The sequence below is a fragment of the Lytechinus pictus genome, chromosome 3 (assembly GCF_037042905.1).
Source record: "Lytechinus pictus isolate F3 Inbred chromosome 3, Lp3.0, whole genome shotgun sequence".
NCBI lineage: Eukaryota > Metazoa > Echinodermata > Echinoidea > Temnopleuroida > Toxopneustidae > Lytechinus > Lytechinus pictus.
Window position 1 is genome coordinate 31,093,516 of NC_087247.1, and position 27,934 is coordinate 31,121,449.

A 27,934-nucleotide genomic window follows, 5' to 3' on the forward strand; every position below is an offset into this window, starting at 1 on the left:
TATCAATTGACAGCGACGGCGGTACCACTACATACCGAGACGTTCACGTGTAGGCCTACTCTAATCCGTGGTCTAATTATTATACCATCATCACCTGGCAAGTTCAACTTCAAAAGGCACCAAGTCCATTTCCAGGATAATCGTTAAGTGTGTGCGTGTGTGCATGCAGAATGGGGTGGGTGTGTTTGGATTGGGGTGGGTAAGTGAGGGGGTGAGTGTGAGTGAGGGTGTGTGTGCGTGTGCATGGTTAGCGCATGTGTGTATGGGTGTAGGGGTCTATGTATGGGTGTACAAAAGTGAAGAATTAATACATGCACATTGCATTGGTAGCTACATCACCTAATCATGTTCGGGCTGTTGCGGAAAACATTTATCCTTAATATACCAATAATGCTAACGACCGGAGTAATCTCACTCAACAATTAATCAAATCAATATTTCAATCAATAGATATTATAGCAGGTCTTTGTCGAAAATAATATGGTTGAACCGGAACAGCAGTTTCGTCAATTTTTTCGAGTCGGACCCAACGAAAATTCACAAATGTGTCGTTTGCCCAGAGTCAAGGATTAAACTGGTGTTTTGATTCACCAATTATCGATCACTTCTTGGTTATTCTTTTCCATAACGGGCATTTGACATTACATTTTATCTGTCCTTGATTGTTCCGTATGTAGCGGTGCAAAAACCGAAAACTTCCTTTTGAGAGAGAAAGAGAGCCGGGGGGGCGAAATTATTTTTCCCACCGAGTTCTGGACCGACATATGAATATTCATGACTTGCGTCTTCGGATTGAGAGTACGCATGCGCGTGGACTTGGCCTCGACCAGTGCCGATCGTAAGCATTCACGTTGCTCAGAATGAATTAGCATCGTCAAATTACCGGTACCCTTACATAGTTACATAGGCCTTATAGGCTTAGATCTATATATACATCCAATTCTTAAACACTTATCAAACTAGCTGCCATTAATGGCAAGACATGTGCTAGGGTAGGGCTAGCTTAGGCTAGCGCATTAACTTTACCTCAAATCTGGACCTGTCTAATGCCTAATTCTAATAGGAATAGCCAACTAATGCCATGGTTAACTTCGAACTTGTTAATTCCGAACTTTACGTTTGATTAGGTTTGGACCAATATTAGCTTATTTACTGGTTTAATATGTCTAGTCCGTATACAGAACCAGTCCTAGATCTAAAATAAATATCTTAGTTCTGGTCTAGATCTAGACTCTGATCTACGCGCTATCAGCATGGAACCACTAGTGTAACAAAGGGGGGGGGGGCAGACTGCCCCCCCCCCTGACGATTCACAACTGATCCAGGGGACGTGCCCCCCCTTGAGAAGCCAAATTAATAATTTGTAATGTCAAAATGCAACGAAAAAAAGACGTTTGTCCCCTCTTTTGAACGTGAAGATCTTTTTTTTTTCTTTTCAAATTTTTTTCAGCTACGAAATCCTTAATTTTGGGTGAAGACGGGGATCAAGATCACTGACGTTAATTTGTGCCTGACGTTAGAATACGTTCCATGCACGCACTGGTGTACCTAGGATTTTCCAAAAGGGGGGCAAATTTTTTAGAGGATATTTCGTCCGCGAAAAAATGTGACAAGCCCCCCCCCCAAAAAAAAAAAGGGTATTCACCCCAAATTATGGATTTCTTAGCTGAAAATAAAATTGACAAGCAAAAAAAAAATTTTACATTCCAAATTATTAATTTGGCTTCTCAAAGGGGGCACGTCCCCTGAATCAGTTGTGACTCGTCAGAGGGACAGTCTCCCCCCCCCCTTGGTACACTAGTGGTTCCATGCTGATACAGCGTAGATCAGAGTCTAGATATAGAGACTATAGACTAGAACTAAGATTTAAAAAATTTAGATCTAGGACTGGTTTTGTACACGGACTAGACATATTAAACCATGGCAAATAAGCTAATATTTGTCTAAACCTAATTAAACGTGAAGTTCGGAATTAACCAGTTCGAAGTTAACCATGGCATTAGTCGGCTATTCAGTGTTGTAGTCAAGGCTCAAACCTCCAAGGCCAAGGCCAAGGCTTTAATACCCAAGGCCAAGGCTTCAATACCAAAGGCCAAGGCCAAGGCATGGAAACCCAAGGCCGAGGCCTGAAAACCTCAAGGCCAAGGCATTTCAAACTTACGATATACAGAACAATGAACTAACAATACTTAGGCGGCAGACATCACACATGGTAAAATGTATGTGAGCGAGGGGACTGAGCGAGAAAAAATTAACCTTTGTACATTTAAAACAAAAACAATTTAATGATAGAGACATATTAAACTAATGATATAGTTACCTGTGTACACATAATCCATAATTTTTCTATAGGCGATTTACATTGCAATAATTATTATTACCACGGTCATCTGATCCTGGCATTCTCAACGTATGTTTTTCTCCATGCCCTCCCTGGGACAGGGGCAGCAGAAAATTATCATGGGGGGGGGGTCAACGCCAAAAAGGCACCCATTTATCAAAGTGAGTTTTTTTGTGCAAACAGATACATGTATTTTCAAAATGAGATTATGAACTGCGTGAAGTAATTGTGTGTTTTATAGAAATTAAGTTGAGCAAAGGCCTTCTAAAATGATTTTTAATTATAAGATAGATATTTTGCTTTAGGTTTTACTTCTCAGCGAGAAAGCATAGCGAGCAAGCGGTTTTGAAAAAAAAATCAATTCTGATGTTGTAAAACTTGATTTATGGTCAATTATGGGGCTAATCATTGTTGAAATTTCCTTGCGCGATGTTGCCAGCGCGAATCACCAGCTCAAACTTCTTGACATGTCGTGTAATAAGACATGGACATTATTTTATTCTGAGCTGGTTTTGGATGTGTATCTAACTAAAAAATAACTTTGCGCTCGCTAATTCTTTTTATATACTGACCAGTAAAGGAAACAGTTAATTAAGCAGTTAATTACTGCATTTTAAATAAGATACATAACTCACCAATAAAAAATAATGCGAGCGCAAAGCGCGAGCTCAAAAATTTGTGATATTCCAACCTGAAAACTGGACATTCTAAGCATTTTTTGTGAACGGGAAGAGAAGGAGTACAATAATTGATGCGAGTGCAGGAAGCGAGCCAAATAGTTGTGATATTTCAACCATAAAGCAACATTTTATACATTTTTGTAACCATTAGCAGTACTGTACTAAACAATAATTGATGCAAGCACGATTCAAAATCTGCGATTTTCGAACCTTAAAATGTATTATGTTTTATTATTAAAGAAGGTATTTTTTTTTTTAAAAGGGCATATTTCATTTGGAAAAAAAAATCCTACAGGGATTTTTTTTTTTTGGGGGGGGGGCAAGAGAGCACAAAGCGCAAGCTAAAATTTTCAAATGCTTAAACTGAAAATGAGTCATTTTTAGGACTCTTGTCAGTTTTCATATTTTTTTCTGCTTACAACCACTTTTATTAAACAGTTAATTAATCATTAATTATTAATACTTATTGATAATATTAATAATTATCAATTATTAAATTATTTTTTGTTAATTATTATTTCTTGAAACCATATTGACACAAAAACAAATACGTTGTTTATTTCCTTGAAACTGTAGAGAAATGAGATTCAATGTTGAACGATATATGATTAAAAAGAAGTAAAATTTTTTTCCCCTTTGTTTTGTCAATCTGACCCAAAACAAATATAAAATTTAGAAGAGAGATAGAGAGAAGAAGAAGTCCCACCACCAAGAATAAACTTAGACAAGGGGGTGGGAGGGAAAGGAAACGATGGAGTAAATGTGATATTATTTTTTGAACAATCTATTGCAAAATTAGCTTTTCTTATAGAAAGAGGGGGACAAATTTTGTTCACTCGCTCGCTTCAATCGCTTTCTTCTTCTTTTTTGACAGAAATTTTGCTCTATATATGTCATGCTTGGCCCCTCAAAGTTTCTGGCTCATCATGCCATTGACATTACCCATTTGGATATGACACAATTGGAGACTGTGTTCAAGTTTACCAAATCTGTTCAGAATATCATTAAGACTTAAAACATTCTTGTTGGCCAAAGAAAATAATACAAGGAAAATCCTAATGGAATAGAAATCAACCTTGTTATCGTTCTTTAGAGTTAGCTATGTTTAAAGTATGAAAATTGTTGTCAAAATTGCAGTCAGATGTAAAAATTATTCTTGTCATCAAAGCACTATTATCTTGATCATGACCATTATTATTTACTGTCATTATCATCATATGATTACAACACATTACCAATACATAATGCTATTTTTCATAACTGATGTATTCTTTGTTTGAATTTCTTGATAATGGTGACAATTACAATTGATGACACTGCTAGTACACTTGCTACTGCTGCTGCTACTGTTACTGGTGATTGGTAGTATTGACCATTAGTGTTATTAAATATATATGAAAAAAAAAATTGAAACATTTATAATTACTTATTAAAACAAATTAAAGTACAAAATACAAAATGCCTTGAAAATGCCTTAAAAAAAAAAAATTCAAGGCTCAAAATCCTCAAGGCCAAGGCCCTCTCGAGGCCAAGGCTTTGAAAAAGTAGCTATGCATTAAGGCGCCTTAAGGCCGAGGCCGAGCATCAAGGCACTACAACACTGATTAGTGTAGTAGGTTTCACGGCTCACCATGTATCTTTCTTGGGCAGATGTTGGTCCTGAAAAGGACCACCCAATCTCGACGTTTCGACAAGTGTGTTCTTGTCGTCCTCAGGAGAAAACGACAAGAACACACTTGTCGAAACGTCGATATTGGGTGGTCCTTTTCAGGACCAACATCTGCCCAAGAAAGATACATGGTGTACCGTGAAACCTACTACACTATTCTTCTTCGCCATGGAAACCTTCAGAAATTATAACACTGATTAGTACTAGGCATTAATTAGACAGGTCCAGATTTGAGGTAAAGTTAATGCGCTAGCCTAAGCTAGCCCTACCCTAGCACATGTCTTGCCATTAATGGCAGCTAGTTTATTAAGTGTTTAAGAATTGGATATATATATATATATAGATCTAAGCCTATAAGACCTATGTAACTATGTAAGGGTACCGGTAATTTGACCATGCTAATTCATTCTGAGCAACGTGAATGCTTACGCGCATGCGTACTCTCAATCCGAAGACGTAAGTCATGAATATTCATATGTTGGTCCAGAACTCGGTGGGAAAACTAATTTCGCAGCCGGGGGGGGGGCAGGACGACCGAAATCGACGTCCCTCTTTTTTCTCCCTTGTTTCCCTTATAATAAGTTACAGCAATATATATTCGATGCATTAAATCATTTCAATCATTTCTTTTAGTTCTTGGATGATGTAATTTGAATGAAAAGGGAGCTATTTTCATTTCCTTATTCACTACATGAGAAAAATCATAGTGGCGACCCCCTGCCCCTTGTTGGGGCGCCCTCTGGGTGCACTGTGGATGATTGTCGACCGGCAAGTCAATAAGCTAATGTGGCTTACTACATCGAGAGAAGGAAGATGAAACTATCAAGGAGATGATAGAAATCACAACAGAAAGTGGATCTAGGAATTGCATGTATTTTTGAGAATTCTATGTACTTTTGTTTTTTAAGATTATGCAAATCAAAACCTGATGCCGCCCACCAACCACATTGTCTGTGAGACTGTTTCCCACTTCTTAGTAATGTAACAGTCATACCAGCCGCCCGGCTCCAGACCGACCAACTATTTAACGTTACCATCGGTCGGCTTGGAGTCGGCCTCGTTGGTGTATCTGTAACATACGAATGAAGTAGGCTCAAATAGGAGCACACCCTGAAACTAAAATGATAATAAAACATGATAAAATAGTCTGGCCGTGATAGTAAATCATAAACATTATTTGGGGACCTAATACCAACATTTTGTTCATATTGGTTTCATTTTCAAAAGGCTGTTTGCTGAATTCATTTCCTTGTGATCGTTTTCATTTTTTTAAATACCAATATAGAAACTTGAATATAGAAAGGAAAAAATCATACTATTGGTTTCCAGGAGTTATTTTAAACAAGAGTTTCCATTACACCTCCAAAGGAAAGTAAATCAAAGAAAGATATATTTGGATGTACTTTTCATACTCATGATGCAATTTAATGCACATTAATTTTTCAATTAATCTGAATGGTAAACAAACGTTTCATATTACGGAGTTTCTACCAAGTGAGGAATTTCGATTCAGATAATGAACTTAATTGATTGTAAAACTGATATTAAAGTAAGGTATCAAATCTGTTTATGGCGTAAGCCAAGTTTTTATTTCCTGAAACTGATGTGGGCAAAACATTATTTTATGTGAACGTGACACCTAGGACCTATCAAGAGATGAGAGGAAGACATTCACTAGAATTTCAACACTAAAGCGATGATATTAAAAAGGAATTCACTGAATCTTTCCTTGGCAGCTAAAACTTCTTGAGGAAAACTTAAAATAAAGATCACACAAAATAAATTTTCTGAAGAGAGTAAATGGTAAAATTGTACGGGTTCTAAAGTTGTCTGTTTTATTGACTGATTACAAATCATCAATCATCGAGAGGTTGTTATTAAACAAGGATGGAATAAGAGAGAAAATATCAGTTTGCACACAAATATTTATTTCTATATACATAAAAATTATATTGTAATTGCATTGAAAATACATATTTAAAGGGGTACTCCAGGCAAAATATAATTAGATCTAATCGAATAGAGTAAAACGTTGAAAATTTAATCAAAATCCGACAAGAAATAACGAAGTATAAAAAGTTTAAATTGTAGCAGTATTAATGAAGACGGTTAAATTCACATCATGAGTATTTATTAGGTGGGGTATTGATGGCACATTCCCACTTTCCTGTTTTATGTTATTACATGAATCATAACTATATCTTATCTTCATACACGTGTGTATGATATGTTTCCCTTATGATAAAATAAGTTACAGCAATAAATATTTGATGCATTAAATAAGTTTTCAATCATTTCTTTTAGTTCTTGGATGATGTAATTTGAATGAATATGATTTCATATAATAAAACTCGCTACATCCAGCTTGCTTGGAAAGTGATAGTTTGCCCATCACCTTCACCAAATTTGATTATTTGCTTATTATTTGTATACTAATTACCAGATTACAATGGTAAATTGGTTGTAGTATAAGGTAAAACTTTTATCATATTTACTTTTACCATTCAAACGTTGGTTTGGACGAAAATCATGCCGATGCCCTTGGGATCATCGATGAATTGGGTCAAATTTTGAATTGAAGATTGGTCATATCGACTGTAGAATCCTGTTAATTTTGACTGAAATAGAGTATGAGAGAGATGCATGCATGCTCTCTGGCAACTTCGCAGGATTTACATCCCAACAGAAAGGTCCCGGTTTGAATTGAAGTCAACAACTGAAGTTGTGTTTGTTGTGTGTGCATGTGTTGTATCTGGATAGGGTGCGGAGGAGTGTGAGCTTGTGCGTGTTATTGTGAGAGGGTGTGTGGGTGTGTGAGAGAGAGAGAGGGGGTGAGTGGGTGTGTGGGAGAGAGTGTGTGTGTATTGTGTGCAGTGGATTATTGTTAGTGTTGGACAAAGAAGAAGTCGAAGTAAAATTAGAATCATAATTTGATGTGAAGCAACCTCGGTATAACATAACATAACATAAGGTTGCTCATTGATTTTTCTGTTTGGATATCATTTTAACTCCTGCAGCACTCAATTATGCCCTTTTATATTTTAACATGCATGCTCTTCATATTGTGTTCTGTAACGTACGATCAAACTGACAGGCAAACCTAATCCTACTTTCTTTTCTCTAATGCATTCAGGGTTGAATTTATGGATGTATAGACCTATATTCGCATGCTCGAACTGAAAATTCATGTAATTTATGTTGGATGATAGGATTTTTTACGAATTTGTTTGGTCGTTTGAAGAATCAGCTTATGAGCCTATCTCGGCAATCACAATATATTTATTACGGGTATATATAGTTGAGAAAATAGCGATGCATATAATATATGCTTTTAAGTTGAGACATATAGGCCTAAATAAATCAATAGATTGCACTTGAACAGGCAATGGAAGTACCCTGTTTCAATATTGTTAATGGATCGAAAATGAAATGGCCTCTGCCTACTTTTCGTCTTTAAATGTGATTTATCAACTTTGAAGATATGACCTTCTGTCCTGCTTTCTTTAACCCGTGGAAAATAGGCTTTCCCTTAGGGAACTTTTTTTTTCATTCGGTCATGATCTTAAACAGCTCAATTCGATCAGCTGAACGATTATGGCGGAAAATTGCGTCACGCTAAATTTCTCCCCTCTGATCGTGGCGGTTAAGTACCATCGTTATCTACCAAAACGATTTTTATCAACCTTACCCCCAATTTAATTTTTCGAATATTGATACATGAACTTTGGCAACAGTCGTTTTTCACACAATCCAAATATTTTGTTTCTCACCCCCTCAGATATTCGGTACCTTCGCATTTAGCAACGTATGTCAAATTTTGTAAAGACTTTTTCGAAGTTACTGATTAACAATTAAGGAAATTTAGAAGTCATTGATGTACGTATATTTAAGTATTCTAAAGATCGATTAACATAATACATTCAAAATTTGACAACCTCAAAAATCCTAAATAATCATGGAAGTGAATTATGTCAGTGAAATAAAATGAAATTTAGAACAACCAAATTAAATTTAGACGACTTATATCTTTGAAGTAGTAGGCCTATGCACGACGTATGATGAATGGTTCGTTATTTTTTACTTTCCAATTTTGCTGTCCTTCCATCAAATTTAATTCTCCACCTGAATCACGGTTAAAAAAACTTTCCCTCATCCGTCATTAATTGTTAGTTTGAAAACTAAACATTGAATGAATCTGTCAAAAGACTTATCCATTGATATCTTCAAATTATTTATATTAAAAGACATTAAACAGTTAAAGGAGAAGGGGCAGATGTCACAAAAAAATATTCGTAATTGATTTGGTAATGAATTCATTTCAATAATTGATATGTTTGTGCAATACATGCAGGTGCTCCGATAGAGGTACGAGTTGGTCTGTACATTGAGAGTCTGGGTGCGATCAAAGAAAGCACGATGGTACGTGAGTATACTATGAAGGAAATCTTATCAATACTTTCACTGATATAACTGATATGTATTCATATCACAGCAGATAATTGAGTGCGCTCTCACATGATAGAGCACCCTGTGTCCCTTTCAAACAATACGTAGCCAGTGTATAATCTGGCGAAATCCGGAAAAGTATTTGTTTTAAATTGAGATGTTTCCAAGTATGCCTGAATCCTTTAATAAAATCTGAACCTCGGCAAACTTATCTTTCTCACAAACGATTATGAATATTTGTTTTAAGAATAATTTTCAGCTTATAAAGCTATATTACCCTTACCACTTTAGCGTAACATTACTAAAGTATTATATAAAAATACTGATTTTATTTTACTCTTGTTGTATTCAGTTCATTTCATATAAAACTTATTTTCTTTCATTTTATAGATTTCTTCATTTTCGGAAATATAAATTCATACATAATCAATTTGTCATAAAGAATATAATTATGTTTACAGAAAAGGCGTAGGTCCCTCGAAGTCAAAGCCTGTGGTGGGATACGCCTGTATATATATATATATATATATATATATATATATATATATATATATATATATATATATATATATATATATATATATATATACGTACATACATATAAACATACATACAATATTCAATATTGTTCATATGGATGAAAACACACCCAGGAAGACAAACAAATCAAATCCGTGCAGATACTCTATTCGTTACAAAAAAAAAATTTACTAAATACCCGAGCCATGGTAATAATGTAGTGTAAGGGATAAAATTGTGAGAGTGTTTCCGATCACAAAAGGCAGTGGTATGTGGTACAAAATTGCATCCTCATAGTTTCAGAAATATGAATTTAATTAATTCCGTCATAGCTGCCATGTATGAAGATTTCCAGGGTTTTATCTAGTGCTGGTCGATATTTTACTTCAAATTTAGTCGATCATCACCAGCAGAAATATCGACGATAACACGATATGTATAGCCGAGTCTGAAAATTCATTATACGCGTTCATTGTAAAGCGGAAATGAGAGTATTAAAGGCTTTCGTCATTGCTTGTTAATGAAAAGCGAGGCATTTGGGTACCAACTTTAGAAGCTCTGAGTTGGTTTTAAACAGATACAGGGCAGCGTTTTTGTTCAATAAATATTAATTAACTTTTCTTAATTTGGTCATATCGTGTTACCGCGATAAATCAGCATAATCATAAAGCCATTATCGAAATTAAATATTTTTTCCTTGTCCCATTTTTTTAATTTCGATAATATCGAAATATCGCCCTTGCACTGGTTTTATCAGCTGAAGATATTCACTCCAGCTTTTTCTTTCAACATCCCTTAATAATCAAAGACAGCGAGCTAAAAATGAGAGCGCTTAGTGCAACCAATTATTGGTATTGCTGATCCTTACTGGATTTATAGAGGACCAAGTAAACATCGGAAGATATCCATGTTTATATCAGAATGCCCCAATCCCTGTGATGGACTTACATGTATAGTTGGATCCCGATTATATTACAGTAATATAACTCAATATTGATGGAACGATGATGCCTATATATATGTGAATACATGCACTCTAAAAATGAAATGTTAAATCATAGAGCTATTACAGATGGTTAAATCAGCATTGAAAGTGTGTTTTTTTTGTGACAATGATAAGTGTTTTATTCAACCTTGTATTAAGCATTAAAGCATAAACCATTCAGATAAATACAACATTTAGAAAAGGTTCTCACTCCTCCAATTTTTCAAAATGTTGATTTTAATAGTTCATTTTTTGGTGTGTGATTGATTCATCTTATGCAACGACAAATATGATGATTAAAACATTTGCTTGTCTCTCATACTGAACAAATGTGAAAAATGTCTAATTTATGTTAAATTCATTGCTTCACTTGTTCACGACAGGTTCATAATTGATCTTACAAAATTACAAAATGGCGTAAATGAAATTTCGTCGGCTGGTACAGAGTTTGATCAGCCAAACCTTATCTCTTAAAACGTAGGGTTCTTAGAGTTTTCTATGCTTGTCAAATATTCGGAACATTTAAATGTTCCCTAGATTTTTTTTAATAAAGCTAGGGTTACACCAAAACCGAGTCAGCTGCGAATTCATCCGAATACACATAATCGGGTGGTTTCGGGAGTATTCTGTTCTGCCTCCGCGAATGCGAGAAAATTCGGGAGGGATTCAGGAACATTCGAATCCTCCGAAACTGTCCGAATCAGGCCATATTCGGGCTAAATCCGTCCGAATTTATTCGGGAGAATTCGGTTTTGTTGTAACACAAGCTTTACCTATTTGTATTAATTTATGTTTACGAAAAATGTAGAAATTTGTGAAATGGAGGAAAATAAATGTTTATGTGGATTGAATTGAACAGCCAATTTCGAACCTATTTATGTTTTTTTTCTTACTATTTAATGTTCTTGAACACTTCAATCGTTTTCTCGAGGGTTCAAACGCGGGACAAAAGGATTGCACTTCGCACCTTTTTCTCCAAGAGTTTAAGTGATCTTGGTTGAAAAATCGTAGATGTAATATATGTCACTGTTAATAAATACAATTTATGTCCAACTTTCTATAACGTATGACAAATTCTCAATTTTACTGATAAAATACCTGCGCTTCTATAACCTTACTTTATCTTTCTTTATCAGGACTTTCGTTTGACGATGTACTTCAGACAAAGATGGGTTGACCCCCGCCTTGCCATCAACAAAACCCATGAAAGAATATTAGTAGCCAATGAAGGAGCCATCATCTGGTCGCCCGATCTTTACTTCCTCTACGAGAAAAGTGGCCATGCCCACGTCCTTACCGTTCCTAACATCGTGACGACTATCCAGCCCGATGGAACGATTTTCCGGAGCTCAAGGTTAGATCAAAGAGATTTTAAGATTAACGTTATCCCTTTTAACCACGTTCGAATCGCAAGTAGAGCTAATATGTTAAGCCAGGTTTACACCAAAACCGAATTCTCCCGAATAAATTTGGACTGATTTTGCCCGAATATGGCCTGATTCGGATGGTTTCATGGATTCGGAACCTATTCGTCTTTGATTCCGGAGCTCCGCAAATCAAATCGGGAGGATTCTGGAGTATTCTGTTCTCCCTCCCGAATGTGAGAAAATTCGTGAGGGGTTCGGGATCATTCGTGGAGGGATTCGGCTTGTTTTTAAATGTTCAAAACCAGCCGAATACCCTCCAAAGAACTCCCAAATGTGGCCAGGACAAATTTCATTCGGGCCACATTCGACATGTATTGGATGGAATTCGGTTGGATTCTGGGAGGCATTTGGGCAATTCCTGAAAGTCAATTATTGGCAAATGTGCTCGGATTCATGACCTATTCCGGACCGATTCGCCTCTGATTCGGTCCCAAATTATTCGGGAGAATTCGGTTTTGGTGTAACCCTAGCTTAGCTTAAGGCATGCACTGGCGTATAGATGGGAAAGCTAAGCATGGGACCCTGGCCCCTCCAAAAGTTCAACTCAGAAGAAACATAAAAAAGGAAAGACAGAAAGCGAGAAAAGGTGAAATGTGATATCATAAATAAATAAAAAGTATTGTGTTAAAATCTATAAATAATTGAATCTATTGGTTTATTTCATTTTTTAATAAATTTATTAACATACAAAATTAGATATACAGAAATACAAATCAATAAAAACAATGGGCTTACAGCTGTAAATGAATAGTACCAATAAAACCAAACACAACACTATCCATACATCATTATTTTCTAAAAGTAAAGAAGTAAACATTTTAAAAGTATGATTAATTGAGTGTACACTTAAAATATAAAGAGAGAGAAAGAAGGGAGGGTAAGTATAGTAAACGCGGAGATTGGATTTTAGGAAAGATACATAAATCTATCGTAAAACAATATTGTGATCATTTGCAGTTTGGGGGACAACAAAATTCGACCACTTCTTAATACAGAATTTTGTGATTTATTACTTCATCCGGGCCGTCGATATGAGAAGTACGTCAGGTTTACTAAAGGTTCGGGCATATGCGAAAAGAAATCGGGCAAAATTTCCCAAAGTATGGATAATAATTAGAAGCCTCTGTATATTGGTTTAGTGTGGTTTTATTTAACATATACAAATTAACACAATGTACAGTGTTCGAAAATGAGGAATTAAATATGCGATTTTAACATAATATAAATACTAAGAGGCAAAGGGGATAACACTATCTATTGATACACTCTAAAAAAAAACGTTTACGCAATATTGGGTAAAATGGGAAAAGGCATGTTTGTTGGGTAAAATGATACCAATTATTTTGTAAATTTTACGTAATGTTGCGTTAAAATTTACCTTTCAAACATGCATTTTGCCTAATATTGGGGGGAGGAATTACCCAACATACACGCATGTTCCTTTTCTACCCAATATTGGGTAAATTTTTACTCTGTTTTTAGAGTGTATAATGGCTTGTTCTTCCTAGTTTGCAATTGTCCCAAAAATACCCATAACCATATTCTCAAAATGAATATACAATCTTAGTTTGTCACCAGTTATTGGAATAGTGTCAACATTTGGATTTAAGAATGGTAGAATTCTATCTTTTTTCACACGAATTGAAACTGATATAATACGAGAAAGTCGAATTCCTGAGTAGATTTAAGGCTTCGGTACACCTAATTCTGCTTTCGAACAAAATCATTTTCCCCGTGAAACTGGCGACATCAACCATCGGACATCTTACAACTGGAACAAATTATTTTGTGTGTCTTTAAGAAATGGGCAGCTAATTGAATCAATATCTTTTCTGTTTGTAATATACATGTATGATATATACTTGGTTAGATCAATATTGTTCACAGGGGTAATCTATACCGCCGTTCCGTGAAAAAAGGGAGTAAGTTCGTTTTACTTCTTAAAAATCAAGTTCGCCCCAACAATGATTTGATTTGAATAAATAGATGCACTCTAAAAAATGAAATGTTAAATCAGCTTTTGTAAGTTTGGCGGAGTGGCAACCTTTCCTAAATCTTGCATTAACCACTTTAAAATATGGTTCGACCCAACATTTAAAATGTTGGATTCAGCCATATGCAAGGTTGGATATAACATTTGTCACTCATCCAACCTTTCAAATGTTGAATTAACAATAATTTTTTAGAGTGTGAAAAAACAAACAAGCATTCTACTGAAAATTTCATCAAAATCGTATCTCAAATGAAAAAGTTATTACATTTTAAATCGAATCTTATCCAATAGACATTTGATATAGCGCCTTTCCATTTCAGTTACAAAGCACTGCACACACACACTACTACAAAAGACACGTTAAGTAAACTTTCAATTGATTTCAGGCACTTCTTCTGCCTTGTGATACACGCGGTGATTTGAAGAAAAAAAAACTAAAGAGAGTCGTATGATCCCAAATTCAAACTGATGAAGTACTAAGGATGTCTCGCCAAGTCGCCATGAGTATATTCCTCATTTACTCAAAATGTATTAGACGAGTTGCTACCTTCTGTCATTACTGACTCTTAGAATATGTTCAAGAATTAATCGGATTTTATGCCAGTGTATTTACCAGGGGCTGTCCAGAAATCGATATTTGGATAAAAGAAGGGAAAATGAATTTATGGAAAGAGAGAAAGAGAGAGAGAGAGAGAGGGGGGGAAAGAAATGTAGAGGGGGAGAGAGAGGTCTGGCCAAGGAGCAAATATTGATCACGTGTAGAAGAGGGCATTCTGTTTTATCTACTAATTAATATACCAGCAAACCCTTTTGCCATGTTTGTTAGAACAATTTTTGGCGCAAGATGCGAAGGCGTCGGAAGAGACATTTCTGCATACTTATGTAACCTAATCCAGGGGCCGCGGGGGAGGAGGTTGAACCAAAGGTGGGAGGGTTGGACGGCTGCACTTGCATGGAATCATGATTTGATAGGCTTTTCACAGTGGCGGCACCACGAATTTTAAACTGGGGGCAAAAGAACATTTGAGGAACAAAGGCGGACACGAAATTGTTTGCCTGTTTCACAAAACTGAGCGCAAAGCGCGAGCAAAATTTCGAACTTTATATGTTGACCTGAAATATTTATGTTAGTGACTAATATTGTTGGGAGCTAACAGTGACTGGATGAAAACCAAAATATCTAAATTTGAAGAGTGAGGAAAAAAATTAATGCTGGGGAAGTTTGTTTTGTTGGCACTGCACATGATATACTAGTAGATAGGGACATAATATACAAATAATTTATGCCTCAATGCACAATATACAAGATCACATCTGCAGTAACATTGATTGATTGATTTTATTTTATTTCTGCATTCAAGATAAATATGCAACATAACATCTAGGTGTTACATTTAAGTTTTACAAAACAATAAAGCAATAGTCATAACAAAGCAATGAAAAATAAATAACAAAAAGCGATATTCAATTAAAAGAAAATAACAGTTTAAATGAATGCAGGAGACCGCCATCGTGAGCGGTTAAGCTTGAAAATGATGGCGGCCTCGTATATGGTACATAAATTTTTTTCTTCATTGATCAAGTGGGTGCAATGCAGGTACAGGTGCGGGTGAAGTAAAGGGCAGTTGAATAATTAACTTGAAGGGGAGGATGCATATGATTCGATGGTTTTTCTTTTAAAAGTAGCTTTAAATGAGTATATTGTTGAACATGACTTAATATTGTCTGGAAAGTTGTTCCAAATATCAGGATCATAATGTCGAATTGATTTATGAGTTATTAATAACTTAGGGTTGGTGAGATGAAGGTTTCCCGATGTGCGGGTTGGGTAGGAAAGAACAGACCTGTTAAACCTAAACATATTATTAAAGGACGGAGGAAGTTGATTATTAAAGTATTTGAACATAAAGATGGCAACTTGAATCGTATTGATATCAAAGATTTTTAAGATTTTGAGTTTATGAAACAATGGGTCAGAATGAGCCAAATAATGTGACCCTGTGCACATACGGATTGCTCTTTTTGTAGTTTAAAGATAGAATTGAGTTTAAAAGAACCACAATTTGCCCAGACGACATTACAATATGTTATATAAGGGAGGACTAACGAATTGTATAACAAGAATAAGGTTTTGTCAGGAAGAGTGAATTTTAACTTGGAAATTATCCCAATACTTTTGGAAACGGACATCGTAACATGGTGTATGTGTTGATTCCAAGTCAAAGATTCATCCATAATTACACCTAAAAATTTAGATTGTTTTTTCTGTTCTAGGGGGATGCCGTCAATGATAATGTAAATTGGTGTGTTAATGTTATGGGAATGGTGTCTGAAATACATAAAATGTGTCTTTTTTGTATTAAGGGAGAGTTTATTGGCTTTGAACCCTTTGAACCAGTTTGATACTTTATCAATTTCACAATTTACGATATTGTTTAATGAATTAAGGTCTCTATGAGAATAAAATATATTGGTGTCGTCGGCAAATAAAACGAAGGACAAAAAAGAGGAGGTTCTAATAATGTCGTTAATATAGAGTAAAAAAAGTGGGCCTAAAATGGAACCTTGAGGGACACCACATCGAACTAAAAGAGAATCAGAGTCGCAACTGTTGAAATTGACATATTGCCTTCGATTATTTAAGTAGTCTTTAAAAAATGAGAGACATTGACCTCGTATTCCATAATGGTTGAGTTTGGAGAGTAAAATATCATGGTTAAGGGTGTCAAATGCTTTACTAAGATCACAGAAAATGCCAATTACGTGTTTTTTGTTCGCTATGGCATTTGTTAATTTGTCATAAATTTGAAGTAATGCTAAATCTGTTGAATAATTTTTTCTAAACTTAACATGTAAAATGATTTTTGATCCATCCGTGCTAACCACTCAAGGTTTTAATGCATAAATATGTCGTTATGTCATGTGTGTTGTTTGATAACAGATGAGGCAATCAGAAACTAAAAAAATAATTCCTAGAGAATGATTACAGAGTTAATGTAGGATATTATTTCGACACAATGCGTGTTACTCATTTTTCGCTTGATAGGTTGAAAAATCAAACGTGCACATGGAGTTTACACTCTTAAAACAGATCAGTCAAATTGACTAGACCAGTAGTCAGCTGGGAGCAACTGATATGGCAATCACTGATAGTCACATTTCTGACATATATTCTAGTCAGAATTAACTCTGTTCTAGTAAAATATGACTAGAAAATAGTCAAATATGACTAGAATAACAGTTGCTCCCAGCTGACCCTATTAACTAGTCATTTTTGACTGATTTGTTTTTAGAGTGTACTCTAAATTTTAGGTGTTTTAAAAGAAATCCCGAACGGTTGTCAAAATGGCCAGTTAAACTCTGAATTAAGATTTAAATATCATACATCTTAGAGTAACACATTTGCATTTTACGTATTATCATTGAATGTATAATCAAAATCCAAAGAAATTGCTTCTTACAGACAACCAGGATTTTCTTTTTTAAATCCCGGAATTTAGAATGTTGGTTTCTCTGCATGTGGCTACTGCTGATTAAACCCTTTTTTACGTATAGAGTGTATGGATAAGGTTGTGTAGCAGGGATGGGGTAGCCCCCCCCCCCCCCCCGTGGTTTTTCAAGTAGTGGGGAAATAGGGGAGAAAATAATTTTAAAAATAGGGGAAAACGGAAAGAAACAAGGGAAAAAAGACTTTGAAAATTAGCGGTCTGGGCGGTATAACTGTATAATAGCCCAATAATTGATTTCATAAAAAGATATCCAAAAACAATGTAGATCGCCTTGTCCCCATTTAAAGTTTGCTTTTTTCTGCTTTCTTTTCAGGATAAGTTTGACTTCAGCTTGCTACATGGTTCTTCATCGCTTTCCGTTTGATTCTCAGCGATGCACGCTAAACGTTCTGAGCTGTACGTATCTAAAGTATTTTGATAAGAAGACTTGAATTTAAATTATTTTAATATTCTTTCTCATTGGAATCACCGACGCTTTAGTTGAGGGAGAGTAAAAATACTCTCATTTATTTCTTTCAATAATTATATACATGTAAAAACATACACATGTCATACATTTGAACATAAATATACAAACATAATCATGACACTTTAAGATCAGTTTTATTTAAAAAAAATAAAAGAAAAAGGTTTCCCCAAAAGCCTCAAAGGCTTGAAAACTGATAGAGTAACTAAGCTTGATGTAAGGAGATGTCACATTGTGGCGTTTTAACCAGCGTATAGTTCAATGCCGACGTGCGTACCTGTGGACAGCCGTTTTCTAATTTTTTTATTCCATTTTTTCACATCAAATATTCCATATCTTTTGTCATTTGAAGTTATTTAGCATGCCGTTGCATAAAGAAAATGAAACCTTGCAAAACATGCTGGTAATTTGAGCAGCATTTTGAATATCATTAAGATGTAAAGGTAGGCGGTTGTCAGATCAATTTTTTATTCATTTTCAAGCAAGGTGCCTGCACTTTTCCCCTTCATTTTGTTATTGTAAATTTGTACTACTTCTATTCAATATCTTCTTATTCGTTGCGTAAATGTGTGAACAAGTCTTCCACGTCATGTACTTTCAGTTCTTGTTAACACTTGTTACTTTTATCTCGCCCACCAGAGGTGAAGGCGAGACTTAGGGATCCAAATGTCGTCCGACCGTCCGTCACAAACCTTATGACACATAACTCCACAACCGTAAGTCACATTTCAACCAAACTTGGATGGTAGATGGACTTGGGGGACCTGCATGTTATGCTGTAGTTGGAAGTCACATGGTAAGGTCAAAGGTCGTTTTCAGGTCAACGTTAAAGTTTACATGCAAGACTCTCTTATGACACCTAACTCCGCAACCGTAACTCACTTTTCAACCAAACTTGGATGGTAGATGAACTTGGGGATCTGCATGTTATGCTGCAGTCGCAGGTCACATGGTAAGGTCAAAGGTCATTTTCAGATCAACGTTAAAGTTTACATGCAAGACTCTCTTATGACACCTAACTCCGCAACCGTAAGTCACTTTTCAACCAAACTTGGATGGTAGATGGACTTGGGGGACCTGCCTGTTATGATGCAGTCGGAGGCCACATGGTAAGGTCAAAGGTCATTTTCAGGTCAACTTAAAAGTTTATGTGCAAGACTCTTATGACAAGTGTTATTCCATCCCAGTCATTTCACAATTAATTTATGATACAATTCTGTTGCGTGCCCTCGCAAATCACGATATTTCTGGTTATTTTCATAAGTGGGCGAGACACAAAATCGCTTTTGCCTTGTTTTAAATGTTAAACATGCCTTTATATACATTGACGTCAGTTGTAAATAATTAATGATCTAATTTAATGTTGTGAATGTTTTATCATGTATATTTGGAAATGGAAAAGATCAATAAAGCATAAATCATATTTAAACAAATAACAACACAACATAATTTAGATTGTTTATATGAAGAAACGTTTGAGTTGTTAACAGAAGGCAATTCTTCATATCAAGATAAAAAAAACCGGGCCGCTCAGGTGTACCAGCCATTTTAGTTTGATAAATTAACTTCATGATGGAGTTATATTTCCAGTTTAAATTCTTTAACCAGTATATATCTTGACGAAAATATTCAATTGTATCCTTTTATAGGGCTTCGTAACACACATGTTTGCAAGCAATAGCAATTGCATAATGACATTAGCGAGCGGCCAATCAAGATCACCGTAGATTTTGTTTAATTGACTTACCAAAACCCCAGGGCAGAAACCATTCAAAAACCATATTTCAAGTTTTGTATTAATAGGCCTTGTCAATAAAAAGGCCTGAAGGTGGTTATGTAAAATGGTAATCAGTCGCCATCTTTATAGGTGCGGTTTTTTTATGGCAAAACATCCCTTAGCCAGGCACGTGAGAGCTGTACTTTGATATGAGTTCCCCAGGGCACCAACCTGTGGCCATTCTTTCTCTCTAAAAAGACAATAAATGAAATTTTCACTCCCCTTGGTAGTGACGTCAAAGATTACTCATTTTGGAGTCAATTTAGAGTGATTGTTTCACATAAAATTTCATTTAAAAAGAATGAAAGTCACTTTAGTCTAGTGAAATTTATACACTCTCTCCGAGGTAGTGACTTCAAGCATCGCTCATTTTTGGAATGATTGTAAAGTAAACATACTCATGTTTTAAACAAAATATCACTTTAAAAAGGGTGGAGGTCGGTCTTACCGAATAAAATCTATTCACTTTCTCCGAAGAGTATTGCAGCTATATTGGAGTGACTCTTTGAATTCTGATTATACGATTGTTCTCTTCGTTTCGCCCATCCCTGAATATCAGATCTGATGAACACATCTGTCTCCCCTTTTCCACTTGGTATCACATTATCTAGCGAACTGCATGGGGTATCCTTGCCTCGTTGCAGATCTGACGCCTCAGTTGATTCTTTACCGCCAAAACCGAATGACACCATGGTACATTGGCTCGGTTGAGAGCAATGTGGCGTGAGTGGAATCGTAATGACAGACGCCTATATATCGAAGGGAAGAGAAGTATTTTGAGGATGAAAAGTTATTTGTGCATCTTATTCCGCTTAAGGGGGCGCCTCGGCCTGAAATTCATGAGAAAAATAATTATATTACCTGAGTAAACTATAATTAAATCCAAAGGGGAAAATCCAACAAGCATAACACTGAAAATTTCATGAGAATCGGATGTTGATAAGAAAGTAATGACATTTGAAAGTTTCGCTTAATTTTACAAAATAGTTATATATGCACATCATGGTCGGTATGCAAATAATGGAACTGATGACTTCACCCACTCACTATTTCTTTTGTATTTCATTATATAAAATATGGCATATCTTCATTTTCTCCCATTTGTCATGTCAAACAAAAATTTATCCCTCACTGAATATGTGGATTAACATTGTTTAAAAATTTTGTGATTCAACCTAGTTGGTTACTATTGTCAAATTTGTAAAAATTGTATTATTGTATAATTCAAACAATAGAAAACAGAATAAAAATTTAATGATGACTTATGGACATCATCGACCAGGACATCGACTCTCTCATTTGCATATCACTGAGTTGTGCATTTAACTGTTTGTGAAAAACTTTGAAATGTCATTACTTTCTTGTTTTGCTTATTTTTTTATTTAAATCAAGATGTGTTTTGAACGATATTTGTGAAATTCTAATTATTTCATTTTGGTAGTGTATAGCAATATCTCTCATTAAAAAATAGATTACAACAAATATAATATCTTTGAGAATATCTCGAAGGAGTCCATCCTGTTTTACAGTATATCATTGGAAAATACAAATTGAAAAATGTATTTTTATATTACGCATGTAAAATATACCATCAGCAGACTTATTTAATGACCATGACAGGCACTTACGCAGGGGATGGTTCAGGGGGGCTACCCAACCCCGCCCCCCTGGCTTTGACTTTTTTTAATTTTGTTTAGATCGGTCTGATAGACGGAGGTTATCCCAATTATATAATAATATCTTTGACGCAATAAAAATTGTCACAAAAGAAGGGACAGACCCACCCCTCCCCCCCCCCCCGACCGCTGTGCTTTTCAGAAGAAAAAAATGTATCACGTGTCAGAGCTACCGCTTAGCGAAGTGCTGAGAATATCTCAGGTATTTTTTAATAAATAAAGAATATATTTGTCGGGTATCCATTTACTGCACTTACCTGGGTGAGGAGTGGTAGATAAACGCCTTTCCAAAGAGTCCGGGTGCTATACGGAGACTATTCCACGTAGACACAAATTATCTCTACATACCCATTTGATATGTGAAAATGTGTTGAAGCCTTGATTATTTTATTTATTAATATATCATTTTACTTCATTATAATGAACGAAAGAATAAATGCAACGAAATAAGCAATATATTCGGTGAAACCTTTGGTATCAGCGTTAAATCCCATAGGGTAAACTTGATTTTGAGGTTTTGGGGAAGCCTACAATAATAATAATAATGATGATAATCAGTAGTGATGATAATAATAACAATAATATAATAGGTTTGATGCAATGAAAACGTTATCATCTGATTGGAATTTGAATGGCATGTGCGTTCACTGAATCTCTCTCTCTCTCTCTCTCTCTGTTCCACTCTACAGATAGTTATACAACCAAGGATATGATACTCGACACCAGTGATGAGAATGTTGAGATACCGGATGGATTGATAATGCCTAGTTTTATTCTGCAATCAGTTTGGACCAGGGATGACGAAGTACTGGTTTCAGCTGGTATGAAAAACAGACTTCATTTCTCAATATACTGCAAACAAAATGTATTAAAGCTCCGCACCAAGCATTCTAGTCCATGGTTCATTTTATGTTGTTCTCGATCCTATTTTTGATGAAATACATGTATATTCTAAATTTATGGAGTCTTTTAACACCTAAGGGGGAACTCTTTGCAAAAAATAATGTGTTTATAATACAAAAAAAATACTCTATATATTGAAGAGTGAAGTCAACAACTTCCATGAATATTTAGGTATTCGAAATAATTCTAGGGGTTCCTCAGGGGTCTCTGCTTGTCCAGCAATTTTTAAATGTAAGTTCATGTTATATATACGAGACCATCAAGCTTCATCTTATTGATAAACTTTGTTAATGCTGTATACTCTAGACCCCAAGCATGTCTTAAAAAGGGTAATTTCTGAACTTCTTTGGAGATGCAAGATCAAGCAATATTATTGAGAGAAGAATCTTGCGAGGAGGCAAAGCAACAGAGCTTTTAAAAAAACTCCTACATTATTTCAAAGTAAACTATCTGAACACTTGTTTTCAGGCATTGACCTTGAAATGTCGGATGGGACGCAAAATCGTGTGAATATATATATAAAAAATATATATATATACATATATAATATACACACACACACACACACACATATATATATATATATATATATATATATATATATATATATATAGTAAATAGTGGTAGTAAAATAAGAGCTGTGATTGACTAAATTGATACCACGTGACCTCCCTTCAAAAAGTTATATTGTACATAAATTATGTACAATATAACTTTCGATTTTTGGAGGGTAAATCCCGTGTTAAATGAATGGGGAGAATAATGGCAATGCATTTTTAGCCAGTAAGCCCTGCGCGTCAGCATAAACTAAACGCGTACAATGCGTTGAATCTAATTTTTTGTGACGTCACCTTTTCCTGACCCGTGCAACGGTGGTACGTGTGCAACGGTACGGTACGAATGTTTGACATTCAGCCTTCCATTTTGCTCGCGTAGTAAGTGTTGTACATTTTACTATAATAAATAGTGAACGTTCTATTATACAATATTACTGGACAATATGAACTCCAAATGTACAATTATCCCTCGTGCAGGTCTATTTCACCTCGGCCTTCGGCCTCGGTGAAATAAACCGGCACTCGGGATAATTGTATATTAATTTTGTCGTACATATAATCCAGTATATTGTACAATAGATTGTACACTATGTATATAATATATGTATATATATATATGTTTATATATATATATATATATATATATATATATCCTTTTTCCCCTCCCTTTTTATTCTCTTTGCGGGTTTTTTTTTTGGTGTGCCTCCTCCTCATACGAGCCACCACATGCAAGGATTTCAGTAGATCAACAAATCAACAAGAAACAGTGAAATTCGTTTATTTGTTTCATGAATATTAATGCTCCCCTCATCTTAACCCTTTTTTCACTACAACCTTGAATATTGTGCCAAAGGTTGATTATTCGTTCTGTCAAACAAACCTTTCGAGTGAATTTTATCCTTTTGATTCTGAAGGGGGTAATTTTAGTATGATTAACGTCCACTTCGAGTTTCAACGGCAAATGCAGTCCTTCCTCTTGACAGTCTACATCCCGAGCATGCTTCTAGTTAGTCTGGCCTGGCTTTCATTTTGTATCGACGCCCAAGCAGCCCCTGCCCGAGTCTCACTGGGTATAACAACAGTTCTCACCGTCACCACCATGACCTCTGGGATACAAGAATCACTTCCGGTTGTGACCTACGCAAAGGTGAGATATCATATGTAAATTTCAAAATATTTTATTGCTTGTCCACGGCTGGTGCAATATTTCCCACAGGAAATATATACCTGAGGTCTAATATTTATCAGTCTCTTGTATGTGTTTTGCTTTAACTATCCTCTAAAATTATCATCATAATTATCATCCATAATCATCTCCTTCATAGTCATCATCATCATCATCAACAACAACATCATCATCATCAACATCATTCATCATCATCATTATCATAATTGTCATCATTATCATTATCATCATTGTCATCATCATCGTCATCTTCTCCTTCATCATCATCACCGCCAACACCAACAACTTAATTCATACTTTATGTCCAGATATTAGTTGAACAAGATGCATTTTCTGTCTGACCATTACTTGTTCATCAAAAAGCAATGAACACAAATTTGTTTTTGAAGGTTTGTGTACGGGAAATAGTGAGTGAGGGGGTGTTTGTGTCTTGCACTTACGTTTTATATCTCGCTATATTTCTTTATGAACTATTTTTTTCCAATGCTCAATTATTTTCTGGCAATGAACCTTGAAATCCGAAATTTCCATTTTTCATGTTGGTCTAGAGAACACTTAGTACTTTATATCAGCTATTATCATCTCGACGACAATGTTGATGACATTTCAGGCTATTGTAATTGTAGAAATATCAACGAGTTTTATTTCCTCTATTTGGCCGATTTTATCATCATACTGATATAAATTGACCCATATTAAAGAAATCAAACCATGATTAAAATAACTTTATATTTACATGTTTGAAAAATAACACAAGAAAGTTCCTACAACCAGCTTAAATAAATACGATAATTCTCCGGTAAGTCCATGTTGGGAGGTTTTTTTTTAGAGGAAATATTCGACAGCAAGGGAGTTCCACAGCTGAAAATGAAGTCTGTTGCAGAAATTAATATGAAAATGCTAATTATGTTATTCATCTTATCCATGCATGGTCGGAAATGAATCACATTTTATATTGGTATGCTTTCCTTCTCAGGCTATTGATATTTGGCTTGCTGCTTGTCTGTTCTTTGTCTTCATGGCCTTGCTGGAATACGCGCTGGCTAATTATCTCCTCACGCTACACGTAAGTTGAATAATACATACCGGTAAATATTGATAATTATAACATGGTGATATGGATCCTAATCAAATGATTGGTAAAAATCTATAGCGTCACCACGGTCATGAATGTTTTGACAACATGAAATTTACAAAAAAAAATTCTATAAAATAATGAATGATTTTATTGATCAGGCTTGGTTTTTTAGATGAGAATCGCTTATCAAATAAAAACGATCCACATCATTTTCTTATAAAAGAGAATAATTACAGTACGTACCAATATCATTCACACTGAAACAGCATGAACTTTAGAAATGTTCCATTGGCATCTCATGCGTGCAATTAACTCCTACTAATGCCCGCGATGATGAGTATATTTTGTACAATAGGAATGATGAAATTAAAATATGATTAGCACAAGGACACCAGTTGCTCTTGCTCATCAACCGTCATAAAATTACAGTATTTTGATTAATAGATAATGACAGTCAATGGAGAATGGTAATAACATCAAAGTCTGCGTGCATGTTGCATACACACACATATATATATATATATAGTCAACTATTGTTTAAGTTAAGTTATATTTTGCTACCAACATTCAAGTATATTTTCATGTACAATTATTGTAAAAGAAATCAAAAGGAAACCACAGAATGACAAAAGAGATTTGATTAAATCTTTTGATAACTGTATTTATCAGTTTTACGTATTCTTCATTTGGTGTCAGGCAGCAGTCGGTAAATAAAAAAAAGTCACTCCCACGTGACAATATATATATATATAGGCGTAAAATAATCCAGGCATTGACGCTAGACGTAGCTTTCAAGGTATTTCATTTAATGCTAGCTTTCGGCCAGTATAGGGCCTTCATCAGGCCGGCAAAGGAGATTAACTGGGGTTTCTGGGCATCTGGCAGGGTGGTTAGTCTTGTGTAGTATGTACTAGTATATATATATATATATATGGTGTGTGTGTGTGCGTGTGTGTGTGTGTGTATATATAGATATATATATCTTTTAACAAGATAGTTATATTAAGTGACAATCTGATTAAAGGTATTTCAGTTTGAGTATAAGTTGTGTTTAGATTTAATGCTATCATAATTGTTATAAATAAAAAAAACACTGTTCATTTGAAATATTTTAGAGTGAAGTGATTTCAAGTTTGTCAATATATATTTTCTCAATGTATCTAGAGAAAACGTAAAGAAGCCATAGAGGCCTTGGAAGCATCCTTAAAATCCGAGTCATCGGCGCGTGGCAGTCCGCCAACTACCAAAGAAGGGTTACTAGAGGAACAGCTCAGCAGATACCAGGCTCAGTACGCCGCTCCAATCAAGGGGCAGTCATCGGGTAATAGTTCTGATGAAGAAACCCAGAACCCTCTTGTCCTTCCCACGCCGTGGACAGCCGACAGAGTTGACCAATTAGCGAGATACATTTACCCAGTTGCCTTCTTTTTGTTCAACCTCATTTATTGGCCTTTGTATATTTATATGGACTGATCGGGTGCAGGAAAGGGGTGTCCGACAGGGTCGCTCGTGTCACCACATTTATTTCAATAGATCAGCTACATGGTTACCAAGACTTGGAAGAGATGAAACATCCGCTTTTTTCATTACAATGAAAGTTTATACGAAAGGGCTGAACTATAGAATGAAAGGTGCATATACTGAGAAATCCACCCCCAGAATTTTACAATTTAATAGCAACAAATTGTCTGATGTCCTCCAAACTTTGCAGTAACAAGATACCATGATCTGTATTTAGTAAAACCAAAAAAATATTCACTGTATAACGCTGAGTAAAAAAATTAAGGTTTTATAAAATTATAATGTATTGAATAGATCTTGATCTTGGGATATATATATATACTGAAGTGTATCAGCCGAATTGCCTTATCATCATAATGTTTATACACTTTCATTTAGAAGTGTAGAAGAGTAGCAGTAGCAGAATTTTCTTTATTATCAGCAGCAATATTACAGGTAGGAGTAGTAGTAGTAGAAGTAGTAGTAGTAGTAGTAGTTGTAGTAGTAGTAGTAGTAGTAGTAGTAGTAGTAGTAATAGGAGGAGGAGGAGTAGAAGTATAGCAGTAATAGCACCACCACAAGCACCATCAACAACAGTAGAAGCAGTAGTAGTAATAGTAATAGTATAGTAGTAGTAGTAGTAGTAATAGTAGCAGTAGCGGACCGTGACCCGGAGGAGACAAAGCGTTGGGGGCCCTGTATTGTTTGTGAACAATGCTGTGCCCCCCCCCCCCATCTCCTCCGTGTCACGGTCCGCCACTGAATAGTAGTATACTAGTAGTAGTAGTAGTGGTAGTAGTAGTAGTAGTAGTAGTAGTAGTAGTAGTAGTAGTATGTAATAAAAATATCTACTTACCCTAGCCACTTAGAGGACCCTGTATATTATCTTTTTCATTCTTAATAATCAATTAGAACTTCGATTGAGCATGTCTGGTAGTTTTGTACTTACTTAAGTCTTTTAAACATGTTGAATATACTCTGAAGTTTGTATTTGCAATAATGTGCTGCATATGCCAATTGTTTTCTTATTGTTTGTCTGCTTAATGAATTATATTTACTTTATATAAGTTATATAAGTTTTGTGTCAATATTATAAGCACAAATCATACGCTCTGCATGAATCATGATGCATGGACATAATGGTGTTCCTATGTTAAAAGTCTCAGGTTAAAATATATATGGCTAGTTAAATTAAATCGATGTACATGTACATTTTCATTTT

General features: G+C 35.3%; 1 protein-coding gene across 1 annotated transcript; it reads left to right on the plus strand.

The window, feature by feature from the left end:
- On the plus strand, window positions 1–27,921 carry LOC129257456 (glycine receptor subunit alpha-1-like). Its single transcript, XM_054895780.2, has 8 exons — window positions 1–97; window positions 9,042–9,109; window positions 11,777–11,994; window positions 17,883–17,965; window positions 22,178–22,309; window positions 23,863–24,095; window positions 25,111–25,200; window positions 26,377–27,921. Exons 2-8 carry the CDS (start codon window positions 9,107–9,109, stop codon window positions 26,683–26,685), a joined length of 1,068 nt encoding a protein of 355 aa, XP_054751755.2. The 5' UTR covers window positions 1–97; window positions 9,042–9,106; the 3' UTR covers window positions 26,686–27,921.
- The last annotated feature ends 13 nt before the right edge of the window (window positions 27,922–27,934 follow it).